General features: G+C 40.6%; 1 protein-coding gene across 1 annotated transcript in view; it reads left to right on the top strand.

Annotated features, from left to right (window-relative positions):
- The window catches only part of immp2l (inner mitochondrial membrane peptidase subunit 2), a 154,196-nt gene extending 136,678 nt beyond the window's left edge, over nt 1-17,518 (top strand). The window contains exons 4-6 of the mRNA XM_072435875.1: nt 13,586-13,651; nt 15,408-15,510; nt 16,647-17,518. Of these exons, the coding sequence (XP_072291976.1) occupies nt 13,586-13,651; nt 15,408-15,510; nt 16,647-16,772 (295 nt within the window). The 3' untranslated portion in view covers nt 16,773-17,518. The remainder of the gene's footprint in view (nt 1-13,585; nt 13,652-15,407; nt 15,511-16,646) is intronic.
- The last annotated feature ends 2,573 nt before the right edge of the window (nt 17,519-20,091 follow it).

The raw sequence follows: 20,091 nt of genomic DNA, 5'->3' as shown, positions 1-20,091 counted from the left end.
GATTTAATTTTGCTCCTAAAATTGTCACGGTTATTATTTAGTTGTCACGATTATATTGAGACCTTATTGGTTACTCAAATACTCTTTGTCGTGAGGGTCTGAGTTTTATTTAGTCTTGAGTTTTTTCTGAGATTTGAAAGTGTTGTGAATGTCAAATAATGATAAAACAGTAATAATATTGGACTAGTAGTGTATTTTACTGATTGTGAGACTTTGAGTACTGAATAATGTATAAAAAGAAAAAGAAAGATGAAAGAAAAAAAATATATAGTATTTTTTTATATTTAAATTCAATTTAAATTATTAAAATTACATTTGAAGTTTATACAACTTTTTTCCCTTTCATTTATAATCTATAATAATCTATTATAATATAAGCTCTTTTGGCAGCATTTTTTACTATAAACAATGTACTCAATATACACATTTAACATTATCTCCAAAACAAAAGTCCTCTATTTACAAGATCATTTGCTTGTCTCTATGGAGATGTTAATACTTCGCCTGGAATGTTCTGCTGTAGGACATTAAACTTACAGACATAGAACACCACCAGGCCAAGTTACTGGTCATATCTTTGTAGAGGCAATAAAAACATGTTATTTGACAAATGAAAGATGGATCAGTTTAAAGGAGACATTGGCCTATTATGTTAAAGTTTCTTTTATAAGCTTTAAATCATGTTGTTTTCAAATCAATTTCAAATCAAATTCAATCAAAGGTTTTCCCTCATCATAAATTTACTCAAGAGTTCTTTTCGATTGATTCCATGTTTGAGTCATCCTGTATTATCTTGCAATTGAGGCTTGAGTGCACAGAAAATGTCTTTTCTCACCTACCCCCTATCCCCGCCCACTTCTCTGTACTTTGTTGTGATTATCTGAGACTGCATCACACATGTAGGGTTCAAAAATGTGTGTAAAATCACGTAAATGGCAATCTGCTGCTTGTTACAGTGAAATGTCAGTATGAAGAGGCGGGGCTTATCCATGTGAAGAGGCGGGGCTTATCAGTTCTGCGGTTTTGAACAAGAAGTCATTGAACCCGTTTCTATTATCAACCCGTTTTAGATCAATACTGCGGTTTACACTGAACAAAATGTAAAACGTATGTTATAGGTAAATACAAAATACATTGCAAAAAGCATAATATGTCTCCTTTAATGCCACACTTTGGATCATTCTGAGCAAAACCAGACGTTCCCTTTAAAGACCAGAGCAAACAGGTGCATCTTTGGTCATGAATTGGCAAATAATTGTCTAGCCATTATTAAAAAGTCCTTGCGTATCCCGGAGTAACCCCTGACGCAGACTGTTTATCAAAGTGTGTGGCATTAGTGTCATTATCTCTCCAAACCGCTGCAGACTTGAGACGAGCGCTCGAGGGAGAAGTTCTCACCAAACGAATCGTCCCGGTGATAAATGGTGACAGAAACTCGTTTGTCAAACAAATCAGGATTTATGCTGGGTTTCATCTGATTGTGGAAGACCCACAAAGTGCCCTGAATTTGACTAAATCCGGCCGGACGTGTGCGGAACAGGTCGACGGATATTATAGGCAAAAACAACAAAAACTGAAATTAGATTGGGGAATACTTTTGTCTCTGCAAGGACACACAGTCGTTCTCAGACTGTAGTACGAGGTATGCATACATTTATACTTCATACAGGTTTAGTCCGGTTATAGTGCTTCTTTTGGACTTTGGTAGTAGTACTACCAAAGTACTAGTTCAGAGCGGGCTAGGTAAAGGTTCTGAGTCCAGTAGGGAAATGTTATTGCATTTCTTTCATGCAAAAAAACATTAAAATGAGCCTTTTCTTGAAGCTGATTGGTCAAGTTTTGTCCCAAATAATCCAGATTTCAAGAATATCCAAACATATTTTCTCTCAAGTACTTCCAACTTTCCAATAAACGCATAAAATCAAATTCTTTATAGTTGAAAATAAACACGATAAAAAGAAATTTACGATAGAATTAGCAAAAACTTTTTTCTAGCAATATAAGACTGGATTCCTTGGTATTTCCGTGTTCTCCTACTTTTCCTCTTCAAAATGAACCCGTTTTCATTCATTTCTGACATTGTTGATAGGGCCTAAAAAGCTCACTCTGAAGCTAACTCTGTCATTAGCTTTAGCACTTTTTAGCACAGTTTTTCTGCTGAATAACATCCAAAGTGTAATAATTTGACACACTCCCAGGTAAAGCTGTGCACAATGTGGCAGCTAATTCATATGCTAATGAGCCTCATTTACGGGGAATGGAGGGATGAGGTCACTGAGTCCTAATTTATCATTTTTAGACAGAATTATTTTAAACTTTTACAATGAATTTGACAGGTTTGACTAAATGTGTTTGTCTTTATTGCAGTTAGTACTTTTGAGTACATTTGTTCACTTATTATACAATTATAAGCACAATAATATTTTAATATGCAGCATTTCAACACACAATTGTTGTTGTTGTTGTTGTTGTTGTTGTTGTTGTTGTTGTTGACCAGTTGAGCGATTACTAAAAGAACATTAGCTTTGCCTTTAGATTATTCCATGCACATCACCAAAAACTTTAATTTCTTGCCTTTCAAAAGGTGTATAACAAAGTATACATTTTGATACTCGTTTTAATTTTAATTAAAAGACACTAGGCAAGGATGGGTGAAAATAGGTCTAGACATAATTAGAACCTAATTATTTAATTTAAAGCTCGAAAAGGTATACTTGGTGTGAACTGTTTGAGAATCATTGAAATGTAGAATTTGAGATTTATGGCGCGTTCCATTAACTGTCCAAACTAAGACTTGAAAAAATGCCCTGGAACGCCGCTCCGAATGATAAACCCTACGTAGGACTCCCACTACACAAATAAGATCAACTGTGACGTGTTAAAACAAAGATAACACTGGCTCTGAGAGATTAACCACCACATAAACGATACACGCATTTGAGGACTTTTTTCCCCATTCAAAAAATGTAATTTCTTATCATCCTGAAACCCATGAGGAGGTTAAATCTGGCAATATTCTGTTTGTTAACGTGTTTGAGACGTTTGTTCAGTGTTTACATATTAATCATTAGGTTAATCATTAGTCTTGTGTTTGCATGGGGGTTCATTCAGATGGAACGTTCTGGAGTCTCAACTCGTAACGATCAACATGGAAATAACAGACCTTTTTCCTTGCTGAGGGGGAGGGTCTAAAGACGGGGGATGTTGGGACATTTGCTAATTTCCTTCGAACATTGTTTAATCTGTTTTTCACTGTCGCCCTTTGAGGCAAAACTGCTGTTGTGATTTCGGGCGTTACAAAAGATAAATTGAATTGTACCTCCGTTGCCTGGAGCGAGGCATTACTCATGGCAGTCAGCGATACAAATAGTTATATTTTTGATTTCAGGACTGACTTTATAATCAAATGTCAGTTTCAGTCCCTCAGACAACTTTCAATTTAAACCAATTTGGACTTTATCAGCAACTTTTTTAGCTACTGCAGACTTTATTCAAGCATCAGTCGTTCAACAGGTCTAAACCAGGTCTAAACCAAGTCTAAACCAGGTCCAAACCAGGTCTACACCAGGTCTACACCATGTTTAAACCATGTCTAAACCAGGTCCAAATCATGTCCAAATCAGGTCCAAACCACGTCTAAACCAGGTCTAAACCATGTCTAAACCAGGTCTAAACCAAGTCTAAACCATGTCTAAACCAAGTCTAAACCAAGTCTAAACCAGGTCTAAACCAAGTCTAAACCAGGTCTAAACCCAGGTCTACACCAGGTCTAAACCAGGTCCAAACCAGGTCCAAATCATGTCCAAATCAGGTCCAAACCAGGTCTAAACCATGTCTAAACCATGTCTAAACCAGGTCTAAACCAAGTCTAAACCAAGTCTAAACCATGTCTAAACCAAGTCTAAACCAGGTCCAAACCAGGTCTACACCAGGTCTACACCATGTTTAAACCATGTCTAAACCAGGTCCAAATCATGTCCAAATCAGGTCCAAACCACGTCTAAACCAGGTCTAAACCATGTCTAAACCAGGTCTAAACCAAGTCTAAACCATGTCTAAACCAAGTCTAAACCAAGTCTAAACCAGGTCTAAACCAAGTCTAAACCAGGTCTAAACCCAGGTCTACACCAGGTCTAAACCAGGTCCAAACCAGGTCCAAATCATGTCCAAATCAGGTCCAAACCAGGTCTAAACCATGTCTAAACCATGTCTAAACCAGGTCTAAACCAAGTCTAAACCAAGTCTAAACCATGTCTAAACCAAGTCTAAACCAAGTCTAAACCAAGTCTAAACCAAGTCTAAACCAAGTCTAAACCCAGGTCTACACCAGGTCTAAACCAGGTCCAAACCAGGTCCAAATCATGTCCAAATCAGGTCCAAACCAGGTCTAAACCATGTCTAAACCATGTCTAAACCAGGTCTAAACCAAGTCTAAACCATGTCTAAACCAAGTCTAAACCATGTCTAAACCAAGTCTAAACCAAGTCTAAACCAAGTCTAAACCAAGTCTAAACCAAGTCTAAACCAGGTCCAAACCAGGTCTAAACCAGGTCTAAACCAAGTCTAAACCAGGTCTAAACCAAGTCTCAACCAGGTCTAAACCAGGTCCAAACCAGGTCTAAACCAGGTCTAAACCAGGTCTAAACCAGGTCTAAACCAGGTCTAAACCAAGTCTAAACCAGGTCCAAACCAGGTCTAAACCAGGTCCAAACCAGGTCTAAACCAAGTCTAAACCAGGTCTAAACCAAGTCTAAACCAGGTCTAAACCAGGTCTAAACCAGGTCCAAATCATGTCCAAATCAGGTCCAAACCAGGTCTAAACCAAGTCTAAACCAAGTCTAAACCAAGTCTAAACCAAGTCTAAACCAAGTCTCAACCAAGTCTCAACCAGGTCTAAACCAGGTCTAAACCAGGTCCAAACCAGGTCCAAACCAGGTCTAACCCAGGTCTAAACCAGGTCTAAACCAGGTCTAAACCAGGACTATTCAGATTCAGACGACTTTATTAAACCACCAGAGGCATTTCATTTGAGCAAAAAAAACTCAGTGGAAAAGCCGAGATTGAACACACAGTGGAGCAAATCTGAACAAAGAGCATCTCTGAGATCAGACCCTGCACAGACGTGAGACCCCGGACGAGAGCTACTAAACACTAAGGGCGTTATGAAGAACAGAAGTCTTGTTATTATATTTTGAATGTTAACGCAATCCCTCCATCTGCTCTCTACAAATGTTACTATTGTAAGATACTAAAATGGCTCAACATGTCTTCCCTGTGCAGCTTCTAGAATTACCTTTCTGCTAATATTTCAACAATACATTACAGCAATAAAGTGAACATTTTGACTTAATTTGGTTGAGTTGTAATTAGTTTAACAAGTAGCAAGTTGTCTCGGCATTAGGTGCAACATAAAAGGCCCCGGGGCCTCTTCCCGCTGGGACTTCCCCGGAACACCTCCCCAGGGAGGTGCCCAGGAAGCATCCCGAACAGATGCCTGAGCCACCTCAGCTGGCTCCTCTCGAGCAGCGGCTCTACTCCGAGCTCCCCCCGTGTGGCCGAGCTCCTCACCCTATCACTAAGGGAGCTCATTTCGACGGCTTGTATCCGTGATCTTGTTCTTTTGGTCATTACCCAAAGCTCATGACCATAGGTGAGGGTAGGAACGTAGACCGACCGGTAAATCGAGAGCTTTGCCTTAAAAGTGGCAGGTGTTAAGGGTTCATGAGTCCAACTGCAGAGGGAAAGAAACTGTTCTTGTGGTGGGAGGTTCAGGTCCAGATGGACCGTAGCCTCCTGCCTGAGGGGAGTGGCCTCCTGCCTGAGGGGAGTGGCCTCTTGCCTGAGGGGAGTGGCTCAAAAAGTCCAGGGTGAGAAGGGTCGGCTGTGATCCGACCTGCTCGTCCCAGAGTCCTGGAGACCTACAGGTCCTGCAGAGATTGAGTCTGCAGCTGATCACTTTCTCAGCAGAGCGCACAATGCGCTGAAGTCTCTGTTTTTCCTGGGGCTGAGGGGCTGTGACTTTCCTGAAGTCCACGATCATCTCCACTGTCTTCTGGTTGTCACCACTGCACCAGGACACCAGCCAGTCCACCTGCGAACTGCAGGGGGTCCAGCAGGGGTGAGGTGAGGGACTTGAGGTGGGGCAAGACCAGGCGCTCAAATGACTTCATGACTACAGACGACAGCGCCACAGGTCTATTAGTCATTAAGTCCAGTGATCCGGGGCTTCTTGGAGACATGGACAATGACGGACGACTTGAAGCAGGCTGGGACACGGCGTGACTCCAGGGACGTGTTAACAATGTCTGTGAAGTCGGCGTGACTCCAGGGACGTGTTAACAATGTCTGTGAAGTCGGGGGTCAGTTCTCCTGCACAGTGTCTTAAGGTGTTGTTTGAGAACTGCTGCTTCAGACGTGTATTGTACTGTGAACATAGCTCTCCACAATTCCCTGCTTTTTCCATACTTTGCATCTTTGTAGCGCTCTCACCCTCCTGCCTCCTTCTGCTGCCTTAACTGCCTCAGTTTTGGTGTGAACCAGGGTTTGTCAGCAAAAAAACTTGACATTTTTTACCATCAAAACCCCACCTCTTCTACCTTGCATTTAATGCTAGTTAGACAGGATATTTTGGCATATTTTATGCTCTTTTGAGCTCTTTGTTTTGGACTATATTGTATTTTAACCCCCTTTTATGTGAAGCACTTTGGTCAGCTGAGGTTGTGTGAATGTGCTATATCATTAGACTTGAATTTAAAATCCATGGAGACAATTGTGTGCTAAAATATCAATATATTGTTTTACCAAATTTGGTGACTCAAAGGGAAATGTGTTTATGCAAACATTTGACATATTCAGTGTTTTCATAATTAAAAACTGTGTTTTTCATATTAAGTTTGTTCAGAAACAGGCACCTCCAGGGGGCTCATGCGATGAAAGAAATACTTCAAAAAACATAGTTTACATGTACAATTGTATAATCTGCGTTTTTGACAAACATATTTTGTCTGTAAATGCATTCCTCAAGCAGTGTCTCGTTTGGAAAAAAATCTGATATTTATGGACATTTTGAGTTCTAAACCACTCATCGATTAATCCAGAGAATCGTCCCGGCCCGTCCCTTGATCAGCAAAAAAGTGCTATTTGCAGCTCTAGTTAAGATGTATTTGTATATTGTGTATTTGTAAAATGTATATTCAAAAATGTGATAATTCTGAGAAATATCCATCCTAGCGGCTCGATGATTGAGATTGCATGTTCTCCCCGTGTTAAATAAAGGTAAATAAATACATAAATGATCGCATGTATTGCCAAATTGTGATGTTACTGTATCGTACGTATCACATCGAATTGTGCAGAACAATGAGACTCCGAGACAACCAGAAAAGTTACATAGTGCACCTTCCTTTAAAACTCTCACTAAAACGCCAGATTTGACATTTTTCCAGCTCGTGCTTCCTCCGTCTCTCCTCTTGGATGTGACAAATATGGTGGACTTCAGCTCTCGTTGGCTCTTGCCCTCATTGGCTCCTTTTCCCTTGAGGCGTTTTGTGATTTCTTCCTAATCTATTTTTGCCTCGGGAGATTTTGTAGCTTGTCTGTTTTGCCGTCGAGACGCTTCTGCATATATTCTATTATCAACACTATTATTTGTCGGTAGCTAATAGTGCGTCGGCTTGCTGCGCCCGTTCTGCCTTAAGGGGCTAGAACCTGTGGAGTGAACAAGTCGATGCCACTTCGAAATCTGTTCCTTCCACTTTGCAACAACAGTATTGCTTTTTTAATAGAAGTTTTGCGTTTTTTGATGCTCTACGACAGAACAGAGACTAACTATTAACATCACAGTTTATTGCGTTTGTAAAATCTCCTTTTTTCTGCTTACAGTTAACGACAAAGCAAATTTACAGGACGTTTTACACATTTTTTTGTTTTTTGGCATGTTCAATTTTGCTTGAATGGGACAAAATGATCAAAATCTAGCTTTGAAAAATCTCTGAAAATGACCCCGATCCTAAAGAAAGACGTAGCTTTCCCGGCGTGTGTGATTTCTGACATTGATTTGAACGTCACCTGTCGGAACATTCGCAACAAAATCTCCCTCAGTGCGTCTGCGTCAAAAAATACCCTCTGCTGGTCCGAGTTGTCAGAATCTGCAAAGGGCTATAGCGCAAAAAGAAATCCCCCAAGCCCAAAAAAGACAGTGAAAAACGCACTCACCGTAAGATGCGTGCGGCGTCGTCCTCCCTCTCTCTTCGCCTCCTCCGAGCAGCAGACAGTTCCTCCGCTATCACTGCATCGTTACTGCATTTTCAACATGAATTCGTCTTCTATGGAATCAGGACGGAGGCGCGCTGCATGTTAACATCCACGACAGGGACGAAAGTGTGGGACTCGGGAGCTTGATTTTCTTTCTCCCCTAGATTCCCCTCGAACGTCTCCCCCCCCCCAAGAACGCGCACCGGCAGGCGTTCAAAGACGGCTCGAAAGCGCTAAATCCGCCGCCGGAGCGAGCGCAGGACAACGTCCATCGGTCAATTACGTGCACGCACAGAGTGGCGGAGGAACGCATCGCTATAACCCACACGTTGATACAGTCTCCGGACCTCTCCCCAGAGACGCGGCCAATCAGCGGCCGGCATGGAGGCGCAGGGAGGGAGCCGATTGGGCGGGGGAGGTGTCCGTCAAAGCGGGAGCCTGCTCTGTCCCCACAGCAACGGAGAGAGAGGAAAGAAAGAGCAAAAGAGAGAGAGAGTGTGTCGGTCTGTGAGGATCTGAACGGGTTTGCATGCAATTTGGAAAATGGGAATTGGAGAGTGATAAAAAGGATATTTTGTATTCTTTTTGGAAAAAACTGGGACAAAAGATTAGACATTGTTATTAAATCGACAGAGAAGAATTGTTTGTTCAAATCAAAACACTGTAAAACACTCTCCAGAAGACATTGTTTCACACATAGATACTTTTAAAGGAGACATATTATCGAACTATAGCATAAGCCCATCATCATTTTACATCTTGTTCACCGTAAAACCACAATATTGATCTAAAACAGAACGGGATCATCGACTTCCTGTTTGAAACTGCAGAACTGCTAAGCTCGTCTTTGCATTCCACCGAAACAAGCGGCGGATCGGCATGTGTTTTTGTATTTGGACACAGTGGCCAAGCGCGGGGATGTGGGCGGGGACAGGGGGCAGGTGAAGACGGGAAACGGAAGCAGTCGAGCCTCAGTTGCAGGACAAAAAGCGGGATTAAATCAAACGGGCATGAATCAATCAAAATACAACTTTGAGTAAACTAATGATGAGTGAACGCTGTTGTAACGAGGTAAAAAGCTCATTAAAGTTGATTTTTAATTCAATCTAAATTGCACAAATACACTAAACAATATTTTACTTTCATTACTAAAATATTCACTTGTAAATACTAAAGTCTTCAATCGTCATATATTTTCTCCTCTAAAATACGCCGGAGGGCTGAATATCCATGACTGATCGACTATTTTAATAATCAAAGGAGGATAGTCAATATTTGTGTTACTGTAAACTTTTGGGTAATTGTAGTTTTATATAAAGAGACATTTTTATTTTTATTACAATTTTATTTTTATTTTTTATTTCTAATATCAAAGTATATAAAAAACAAACAGAAATAAAACCAGACCAGAACGAGACATAAATCGAGACCAGAAGACATCCAACAAAACAAAAAAAAGACAAATTAAGGCACATATAAACCAAAACATCAAAATCGTCCCAGTTTGTCCAGAGTCCGTCAAATTTGTCCATTTTCAAATTATGTCAGAATGTAATTTGTTTCGGATATGATGCGACTCCAGTCCTTTATTGTCTGTAAATTTTGTGCCATCCAGTTTTTTGCAAGAGCTTTTTTCGCTGCCGCCAGGATGTTTGTGTATACTTTTAACCCTGTTCTTGTATTTGTAATTGAATATAATTTTAGCCACATAATTACAGCCGTTTCATTCAAAATCGTAGGAGTAAATGACTCACTCTGGTGTCTGCTCCTCTCTGCACCTTAAAGCACACATAATGACACTGTATCACCTGCTCTAAGGCACAGACTGCAGTTCAAAAGACTTAATTCCGCTTAGAAATGTTAAATGAATCCCGTTTCGTATAAAAGACTGAGCTAAAACGCTACTAAAATTGCACGATACAAGACAGTTTATTGGGTAGCTTTGTCTTGGTTCTTGCCGCAATTAAAATACAAGATACACTCATCTTCAAGTAGTCACGCTCGCAGCAGAAACACCGTTAACAGGGCGCGGTTTCAGTTCGAGGCTGTGATTTAGAAGCCTTCGAGATGTAGGTTAAAAAAAAGAGTTTAGTGTGCACTGGGGGGGGCCTTTATCCTCTCCCTGAGGGCAGAAGGTCACGCTCTCCTCTGGGCCCTCCTCAGCACACACTCCTCGTGCAGAAACCTCACAGATTGGACTTTTGTGGCGTTGTTTTCGGTATTCTTTGCACCACGGCGACTAATTTAACCCTAAACTGTTATCTGGAGTGTAAAAGGCATGCGAAAAGAAGTCTCATCACACGCCTTTTAAATCTAAATGGCATGAACGGAATGATTTTTGTTGTTGTTTTTTGTAGTTTTTTGTAAATTTTCTTGTCTTTAGACTAAAAAGTCTTTAGTCAGCGTCTTTATATTGGGTAAAAATGTATTTCAAACGTCTCATGGCAAAATGGAAATAATAATTTGAATCACTCCCTCGTCGACTAAAATACATTCTTTAAAGTCCTTAATCTTCTGGACGCAAATAAATAAGACTACTTTAATGTTCTTTGTCTGATGGGAGTTTATTAAAGGTTTGACTTATGTCCGCTAACGAGCGACTGGTTCTGATTTTGTGTTTACGTACTTATAGTTTCACGTATTTATTGCCCAAAAGCTGTTGTTCAATCTATCAATTAATCAATCAAACTTCATTTATTGCTGAAAGTGACCAAAGTGCTTCACAATAAATTCAAGGCAATACAAAATACAGAACTAAATAAAAACAAACTGTACAAAATAAAGTGTCATTACATTACAGTATTAAAAGCCAGTCTGAATAAATACGTTTTTAGCCTCGATTTAAAAAGGTTCAAATCTGTGATGGTCCATGTGGGGGGACAGTGTCTGGAACCAGCGACAGAGAAAGCTCGATCACCCCAGTGCTTGAGTCAGGTTGAACGGGACGGATCCAAGTACCGTATTTTCCGCACAATAAGGCGCACTTAAAATCCTTTAATTTTCTCAAAAAACGACCTTACAGTATAAATTCTGGATGTTCTTACTGACCTCGAAGCGATTTTGTATTATGTATTATTATGTACTTCGCTTGATGCGTCTTATAGTCCGGTGCACCTTATATATGAAAAATGATGGAAAATAGACCATTCATTGACAGTGCGCCTTATAATCCAAGTGCGCCTTATAGTGCTGAAAATACGGTAGGAAATGGGTTTAAAAGTGACAACAACCAAAATATCCGAAAGGGACAAATTGCTAAACTTGACCGCAGGCTAGCACACCCGTCGTAAAAAACATAAAGAAAATCAAAAAAATCTGCCTGTCATAATGAGCAGGTTGAAAGAAATGGTCAGACAGATGTTGCAGGCGGAGGATGAATCAAACTAACGGCCGGCGTGTCCAGACGTGAGTGCTAAAAGTTTTAGCGACGCGCTCGTTGTTTTCGATTGAAGAAAACGTGTAAGGAAATATGATAAAATAGTGATGAGACTGGCTAACTGTTATGGTCGGGTGTCTTGGCTTTAGATTAATCAACTGGTCAAACGATTATTCCTGTCGCACGTTGAGACTTTTTGAATGCAAAATCCACAAAGTAAAGGCTTCTAGATAGAGTATATTCATGAATTGAGTGTAGTGTATTGTAAGCACAAACTGATTACCCTTTTTTTGACCTGATTTTGATTTAATAATAAGAATAAAGTCTTTGTATGTGATTTAGATTACAACAATCAGAATACGACTGCGGTTATGTTTCGCAGGCCGAGTCGATCTAAAGACATGACAAATAAACAGAACTGAAGCTTGCAGAGTAATCCTAACAAGGGTATAAGGTTTTATTTCTTCCCTTTTGTGCATTTTATTCGACAGTTCATTAACTTTTTATGCAACTTGAACCTCAACCAACGCATTTACAGGCCCAATTTAGCAATAAAAACTCCTGTTGTCATCATCTGACGATAAAAACTCCGTAACATCTGTTACATCTGTTTGGGATCGGCTCCACAAACTCCAAAACACGTACCGTATTCTCCGGATTATAAATCGCTCCGGAGTATTCAATAATTTTATTTATTCATACAGGGAAAACCCAATGAGAAACGTTCGCACCAGCCAATTAATGCATAATAGAGAAGAAAGAAACATATATAAGTCGCACTGGAGTATGAAATGAGGTTGCAAGTGTGAAAATAACAAATATTATCACAAATAAGTCGCTCCGGAGTATAAGTCGCACTGGAGTTTTTTTGATCAAATCCAAGACCAAGAACAGACCTTTCAAAAGTGTCTGGTATGTTAAAGGTGGTATGGACGATTTTTTTCAGCAATTTTTTTATCATATTTCCTCGTGGCGTGGATAAATCATTTGTCCTGCCATGTATCAATCATAAAACGCACCTATCGCTCACCTGCAGCCGCGTCAGGCTCGTCCCCATGTTTCCGCGTGCCTAAGCGCATGGATCTATCATAATATAGTTCCCTCAGTGTACGGGGCAAAATTAAGACGGAGAAAGACAGTTCGAGCTGACGCAGAAGTGGACAGAAATGTACGGGAGACGAGAGATGCGATGCGCTCCGTTGCGCTAATAAACAAACGCACGTGTGTGTTGTATCAGTCCACAACTTCCACTTCCGCCTGCGTTCTCAAATCGCCGAAAAATCGTCCATACCGCCTTTAACGTAACATATTAACAGTTATTCAGATAACTATAGCATAAAGAACATGCTAACAAGTTTACCAAAGCATCAGTTTTACCCCAAATCACTAAATCCATTGAATTCTTCTTCCTCTGTGTCACTTCTAAACAACTCCTCAAACTCCAGAGGTAGAGGAAGTGCAGATTCTTCTTCTGCGTCGCTTAGAGCCTAGAGCACCCTCTTGTGGTTGTCAGTGTGAAAATAACTAATAATCGCTCCGGAGTATAAATTGCACCCCGTCCGGAGACTTTCAACAGACAAACAATCGCGTTTTTGGAGTTGGATAACGGCTCCGCTTTTTGAAGCCGACGAGAACAAATACTTTTGCTTTTGTTTATCCATGCTGACAGAGAAGAGGTTGAAACTTGTAACAGTTTTTGTTCCGTGTGGATTGGTTCAGTAATTACAGAGTTATGAACCGTAAACCAGGTGAACAAATCTGCATCTGACAGTTTAACATTGTTTTTTTTACCTCTTGATTTCAAGTATTTGTCATCCGCACTGTGTGAAACTGCAGTCTATGAGGCCAACCATCTCAAACATGCTGATGACATGATTGTTTTATTTCTTGTTTTTGTGATTTTTCTTCATCTTGGCATTATAATATTATGTTAATTTATGTTTGTTATGTTTGCAGGTCTCCCAGAAACCCACGACAGAAGATCATCAAGAGAGTGATCGGCCTCGAGGGAGACTTCATCAGGTATTTAACCTCGGCGTGTAAACACAATGAAGAGAAAACATCATTATTTTGAGTACAGTTGACTATTTGATTGATATTACATTTAGTTTTGACTTAAGGCTGCAAAGTACACTGCCTGCCCCCCCCAAAAAAGTATTTCCATCCAGTTTTGCATTATTTCTCACAGATTGATCTTGTATTGATGATGGAGAGAGTGACCACTGCACAAAGCCTTCTCCAGCGCGTCACAAACACTGAGGTTCAGATTCAGTTTCTGCTTCTCCTTTAGATGTTTTCTCTGCTCAATACCGATGTTTTGACCCTTCTCAAACACGCTGACGTCTGTTGTGAATCCATGACCACGGGATTCGTCTTTCCACACGGTTGTTTCGGAAATGTGTTGGGTTTAAATACCGTGTTGCAGCTGAAAGATCATCCAGTAGGAGGAGAGGACCTGCTGAATATTTGCTTAGATGAATCCAAGTGGCGCCTGGCCCACGTTTGAATTATTAATCATGACACGGGCGGATTAAAAACATCCACAAACGGGGGAGGAGGATAGACGGAAGGGAAAAGGGAATGTTTGAGTTGAAGGATGCCGATATCGGAGCTGCAGGAAGCCAAAGAGGACATTTGTGGATGTAGAGAAAGAGGACGCAAGTCAAGTTTTATGAGAACACAATAAACAAAACTTTCCAGAAAAAAAGCAGACATATTTGAAAACGCAATTTCCCGTGCGATAAAAACTAAATTTGTCCACATCGCTCTCAATTTGCGCAGCGGTCCAATCGCTTCGAAACGCCCCGGCTTTTGATTCAGGCAGACAAACTGTTATTCACTTTTCTGTTGATAAGGACGAAATGAACATAGTTTGCGGTTGAGAATTTAAAAAACACACGACTTGCTCTGGCTCTTTAAAGTCTGTCGCCAAGAGATATTTTCAAAACAAACTCGAAAGACGCCACGGTGATGAAATCAAGTTGAAGTTAGAGAAACTTAAGAGCGATGAGGATAATCAGAGGTGAGTACTTAACGTTTACTTTGAAGAAATTGTACTTTTCAGTCGTTTTTGGACGCCAACTTTTACAGAAATAACAGTTCTATGAGTAATTATATAGTGAGAAAAGCTTATAAATGCCTCGAACTCGTGTCCCGTAGCTTCTGATGTGATTTGTGTTCATTCTTTGTTTGGAAATACCAGAATCTGAGTCTATTTGTCCGTTTACATGAACTCAAATCATAAATCACATTTTAAATACATTTTACGTCCAAACTGTTACTTCAGTGCTGGAGTATTGTTTTTTCTAAACAGCATTTTACTCTTACTTAAGACTTGGACGCTAAACGAAGCCTCGACATGAATCATGTGTCCGTGACAAGGAAAGTCTCGTGAACATGGCTTCGGTTTGTGTGAAATCAGAACAATCAACACGTGCTCTGTGTTTGTGAGCAAAAAAACTGGTTTATAAATGTTCTTGATATTGTTATAATCGACTTAAGTTCATACACACACTTCGGAAAGCTTTATGGTCTCTGTAATGCATTCACATCCCCAGTAGGTGGCAGTATTTGAGGCTTCGTTGCGGTGGAGCTTCGCGCTGTGACTGTGAGGCCTCATTGGTTCACGAGGCTTCATTATGTTAAAGTAATGTTGCTCTTGACTACTTTTCTGTCATCTCTGATAACATATAAATGGCACGTATTATGCAAAAAGTTAACCGTGTTCTGTTGTTTTTGTTCAATTATTAATTCAAAGTTGGTTGTTCTTTGTCTTTAGAACTCTGGGCTACAAGAACCGGTACGTCAAAGTTCCTGATGGACATTTCTGGATTGAAGGAGATCACCACGGACACAGCCTGGACAGCAACAGCTTTGGCCCGGTACTAATATATCTGCAAATATTTACTCAAGTGATACTTTTGAGTCTATTCTATCCACATTCATGTCCTCCTTATGGTCCTATATGGTCCTTATAGTCCTTGGACCTTAGACTTAGATTGTGTTTTAGTCTTATTTTAGACCTCATTTTGCACTAGTTTAGACCTGGAATAGTTATTTTACAGACCGGAGTTTGGATTTAGAAGAGCATATTTCTGGCAGATCATACTGTGGTGTGAAAAGTTTGAGAAGCACTGGTTTAGCACATATTGTACTGGCTGAACTAGCACCTTTACTGTTTGATACATTTGTTTACCGTATTTTCCGGATTATAAGTCGCACCAGCCAAAAAATGCACAATAGAGAAGAAAAACACATATGTAAGTCTCATTTTTTGGGGACATTTATTTGATAAAATCCAGGACCAAGAACAGACATATCATCTTTAAATGCAATTTAAAATAATAACAGATGACAGTGTGAAAATAACAAATAATATCACATATAAGTCGCACCCCGGCCAAAACTGTGAAAAAAGTGACTTATAGACCAGAAAATACAGTACTCCACTCAGAGGCTGGAGAGTTGGCCTGGGACAGACAAAGAAAGATGTGGCAGCCATTATAGCAGTGAATCCAACAATCACAGTGGTGGAAGTACTCTATTCTCTCAACTAAAAGTAAATATGTAGGAACAAAAGAAATACTCAAGTACAATTATCGAAAGTATCTATTATATTTAAGTAAAAGTTTGTAACCACCAGTAAAATGTACTTTTAGAGTAAAAAACACAGAGTATTGATATTGATAAGAATTGTGCTGATTTTGTGTCAACAGAAGTAACAGAAACTTTATTTTCATTTTACTTTTACTCAAAGCATCGACGTTTACCACAAAACCTTTAGGCAAGATATATAGGCATGAATGTGCTATAAAATAACCCCTCAAACCATACGGAAAGTACTTTTTTATCCTTTTTTAATGCATTATTTAGCTCACACAGTTCTCTTGTTGCCACAATTTTGCATATTTTCCTCCGTGATGAATGTGAAACTGTTACAAAATACACTGCAATGACAAACTTCTGACAAGATTCAATGCAGAACGAGTACAAAGATTGACTGTTTGCGTTCCTCCAGGTCTCCGTCGGACTCATGCACGGTCGAGCCTCTCACATCATTTGGCCTCCTCATCGATGGCAGAGGATCGATCCATCGCTGCCCCCGAACCGCGGACCCCTGGAAATGGGCGAGGACGACGATTAACTTTGCGCTCGCCTGTGTCACTACGTATAAGCTTAAAATGGTAGAATTTGTCATGTTTTTTTTTGAGGAATTTGACTGAAAAATGGTGTGTTTGAGCATAAACGGTGCCAGAATGAGACCACGGAGTGCGTTCGGCGTCTAATCGTAGAGCACTTCTCTCTCCACGAAAGCAACAAACGCGTGGTTAGCTCAAGCGTTTTAGCCTCGGCGTGACGACAACACTCACCCCGGCCTCAGAAAGTTATGAGAATTGCTTTTAAACTTGTGGCGGGGAATCATTTCTTGAACTTCGTGTGTTTAGGCCGGTCAAAATCAGGTGCGGCGCCCTCATCTGCGTTTTTACAAATGCTGTATTGTCCGCCGCGTGATTTTGGCCATTTTGTGACAAAATACTGGCCGACTGTTTAGGAAATGTTGAGTCGTAGACAACAAAACAAACCTCCACGTTTATTTCAACGGCGATCCGTGTCAGAATTATACCTAAACGTGCCTGTAAATGTCGCGGTTGGACGGTAAAACGAACCATATGCTTTTGTTTGAAATATTCTGTTCTTCTTTTTCATCTTGAATCACACATGTGTGGCCACTTTGGACAGTTTTAATTGCAATGACAATTTGCTGGTGTCACATGATTTGATTTTTTACAATAGAAATTCTATTGCCAGGACATGAATTAGACTTTGTTATAAAGGTGTGTGTGTTTTTGAAGAGTGGAATTAGAGTAATATTAAAGAATTCCAAGTTGCTCAGTGTCATTCTCTGTCGTTTCTCCATCCAGATGACTATAAATGCAGATACTTTAGCTTTAAATGTTATTTTTCTTGCTTTAACCCAATTGTAACGATCTTTCCTCATCCAAAACAAACCTGGAATGGTCTTTTGTTATGTTCTTGCCATTTTTGTTTCAGTTGAGAGTTGAAATTGCTTACTCAACGCCCTCTAGTGGTCATCGATGAAGCTTCTCCGTGTTTCTAAAGTCCGTACACCTTCACCAGACTCATTCTTATAATAATGAAGCTGTTTTGTCAGTTTAGTTTAGTTGTCATTTGTAGTTGGGAAGCCGCATTGAAAAGTGCACGGTAAAACGACCAAATAATTTTTTTTTACATTTTTGAACCAAGAAAGACGCCAAATGTACTGCAAAAATTGCTCCACTTTAGCAGGTGATTAGCCGAGAAAAACACTTTACACTTACACGCTAAATGGAGACCGTGCAAGGGAAAAAACTAAATAATTATACCGCCAGAGAGGGGCCCCTGCCTTCAATCTCCAGCTATTTCTCACCTTTTACTGCCACTTTTTGAGTCGTCGTGCTTTTTCCTCAATATTTCCGGGCGTCTCTGCTCCACACCTCGTCAGACTCATCACATGGAGGGTCCACTTGTGCTAAATCTGTCCCCACAACCCGGCTCTTCAGATGGAGGCTGCTGATTGAATGAAGCCAGCGCCACATCCGTACAGTCTGTGTTCCGCTGGGGGAAACGGCGGGTAAAACGCGCATCGTCGAGCCTCTCCACTGTCCTGCACTTTTCACAGCTAATTAAATGACTTATGAGGCCTGTGGATGGTAAAACTAATGCGGTCAATAACTTTCTTTGTGCATTTTATTGTTTATTGTTATTGCACAGACACGGTTAATGTTTGTAAAAATAAGTTGAGCAGAAATGCATTTGTTATTTGAAGGAAATGGCATTAACGTTCAGCTGAAGTGTTCATACAGGCTCTGTGAAGTAACAATACATTTCACAAAGTTGTCAACTACTGGACCCAAGAGGCTTCGTCAATGACCTTATTTTGGCATTGGACATAAAAATAAACCCCATTAAAGCTGTATTGTGTAACTTTTCTGCTGGGGATCGGGGGGAGTCCTTTTTCTGCTTTGCTTTATAAAAATACACATATTTTATCTAGCATTTATTGGATTATACCTTGAAAAACAGGCATTCTTGTCTCCACAGAGCTGACCTGTCGCTCGGCCTGGTGGTGTCATCTGCTCGTCTCCATGGAGATAGATATGTGCTAGTGCGGAGCTGCAAGCAAGGCAGTAACATCTTCGGGGGGAGCAAGTGGCAGACCCTCCCCCTGGATAGATACATTGCCGTTTAAATTATTATCATAAGAGCAAAATCTGTTTAAATGATGATTTAGTCCTGTCAGTATTGATATGTTGATATTTGGTATCAATCCTCCCATCACTAATAAGTAGCTTTTAGGCCTATCAAGAATTGTAAAGAATTGTAAAATAAAGAACATATTTAGTTCAAACTGATAGATAGATAGATAGATAGATAGATAGATAGATAGATAGATAGTAATATTTATTTAATTTTATACAACAAAAAGAAACGTGTAGTGGCATAAGCTGAATCTGTCTATTTTATTTTAATTTTTTCACAAGATCAAACATAAAACACAAAAACAACACACAACCCGAGAGCAAATTACAAAACAAAAATACAAATAAGACTAAATCAACTACACAATAAATCTGAATGTGATTTTCTCCATTTCCTGATTGTCGATTATGACTTCGTCCTTTATTGTAGCTGGAGTTTGTGTCATCCGTTTCTTTTCTTTTTTTATTTCCTGCCGCCAAAAGCATGCTCCAAAGATATTCATTCACGGTGTCCACGACGGAAGTGCTTTAGACCTGGTTTCCCTGGTCCAACGTCTGTGAGACTCCCCTTGGTCCCTTTATCCAACAGAGACAAAAATCATCTCCAATGACAAAGTTTGAGATGTTTCAGACGTGTTTATTCGACCTTTAGACTTCTCTCCGTCCTGCTACTGCTGCTGCTGCTGCTGCTACTGCTGCTGCTGCTGCTGCTGCTGCTGCTACTGCTGCTGCTGCTGCTGCTGCTGCTACTGCTGCTGCTGCTGCTGCTACTGCTGCTGCTACTGCTGCTGCTGCTACTGCTGCTGCTGCTGCTGCTACTGCTGCTGCTGCTGCTGCTGCTGCTACTGCTGCTGCTGCTGCTGCTGCTGCTGCTGCTACTGCTGCTGCTGCTGCTGCTACTGCTGCTGCTGCTGCTGCTGCTGCTACTGCTGCTGCTGCTGCTGCTGCTGCTACTGCTGCTACTGCTGCTGCTGCTACTGCTGCTGCTGCTGCTGCTACTGCTGCTGCTGCTGCTACTGCTGCTACTGCTGCTGCTGCTGCTGCTACTGCTGCTGCTGCTGCTGCTGCTGCTGCTGCTGCTGCTGCTGCTGCTGCTGCTACTGCTGCTACTGCTGCTACTGCTGCTGCTACTGCTATTGCTACTGCTGCTGCTGCTACTGCTGCTGCTGCTACTGCTGCTGCTGCTGCTGCTACTGCTGCTGC

The sequence above is a fragment of the Eucyclogobius newberryi genome, unplaced genomic scaffold (genome assembly GCF_026437365.1).
Source record: "Eucyclogobius newberryi isolate DKJ021-1_F unplaced genomic scaffold, fEucNew1.0.hap1 SCAF_7, whole genome shotgun sequence".
NCBI lineage: Eukaryota > Metazoa > Chordata > Actinopteri > Gobiiformes > Gobiidae > Eucyclogobius > Eucyclogobius newberryi.
This window is presented reverse-complemented; position numbering and strand designations above follow the sequence as displayed.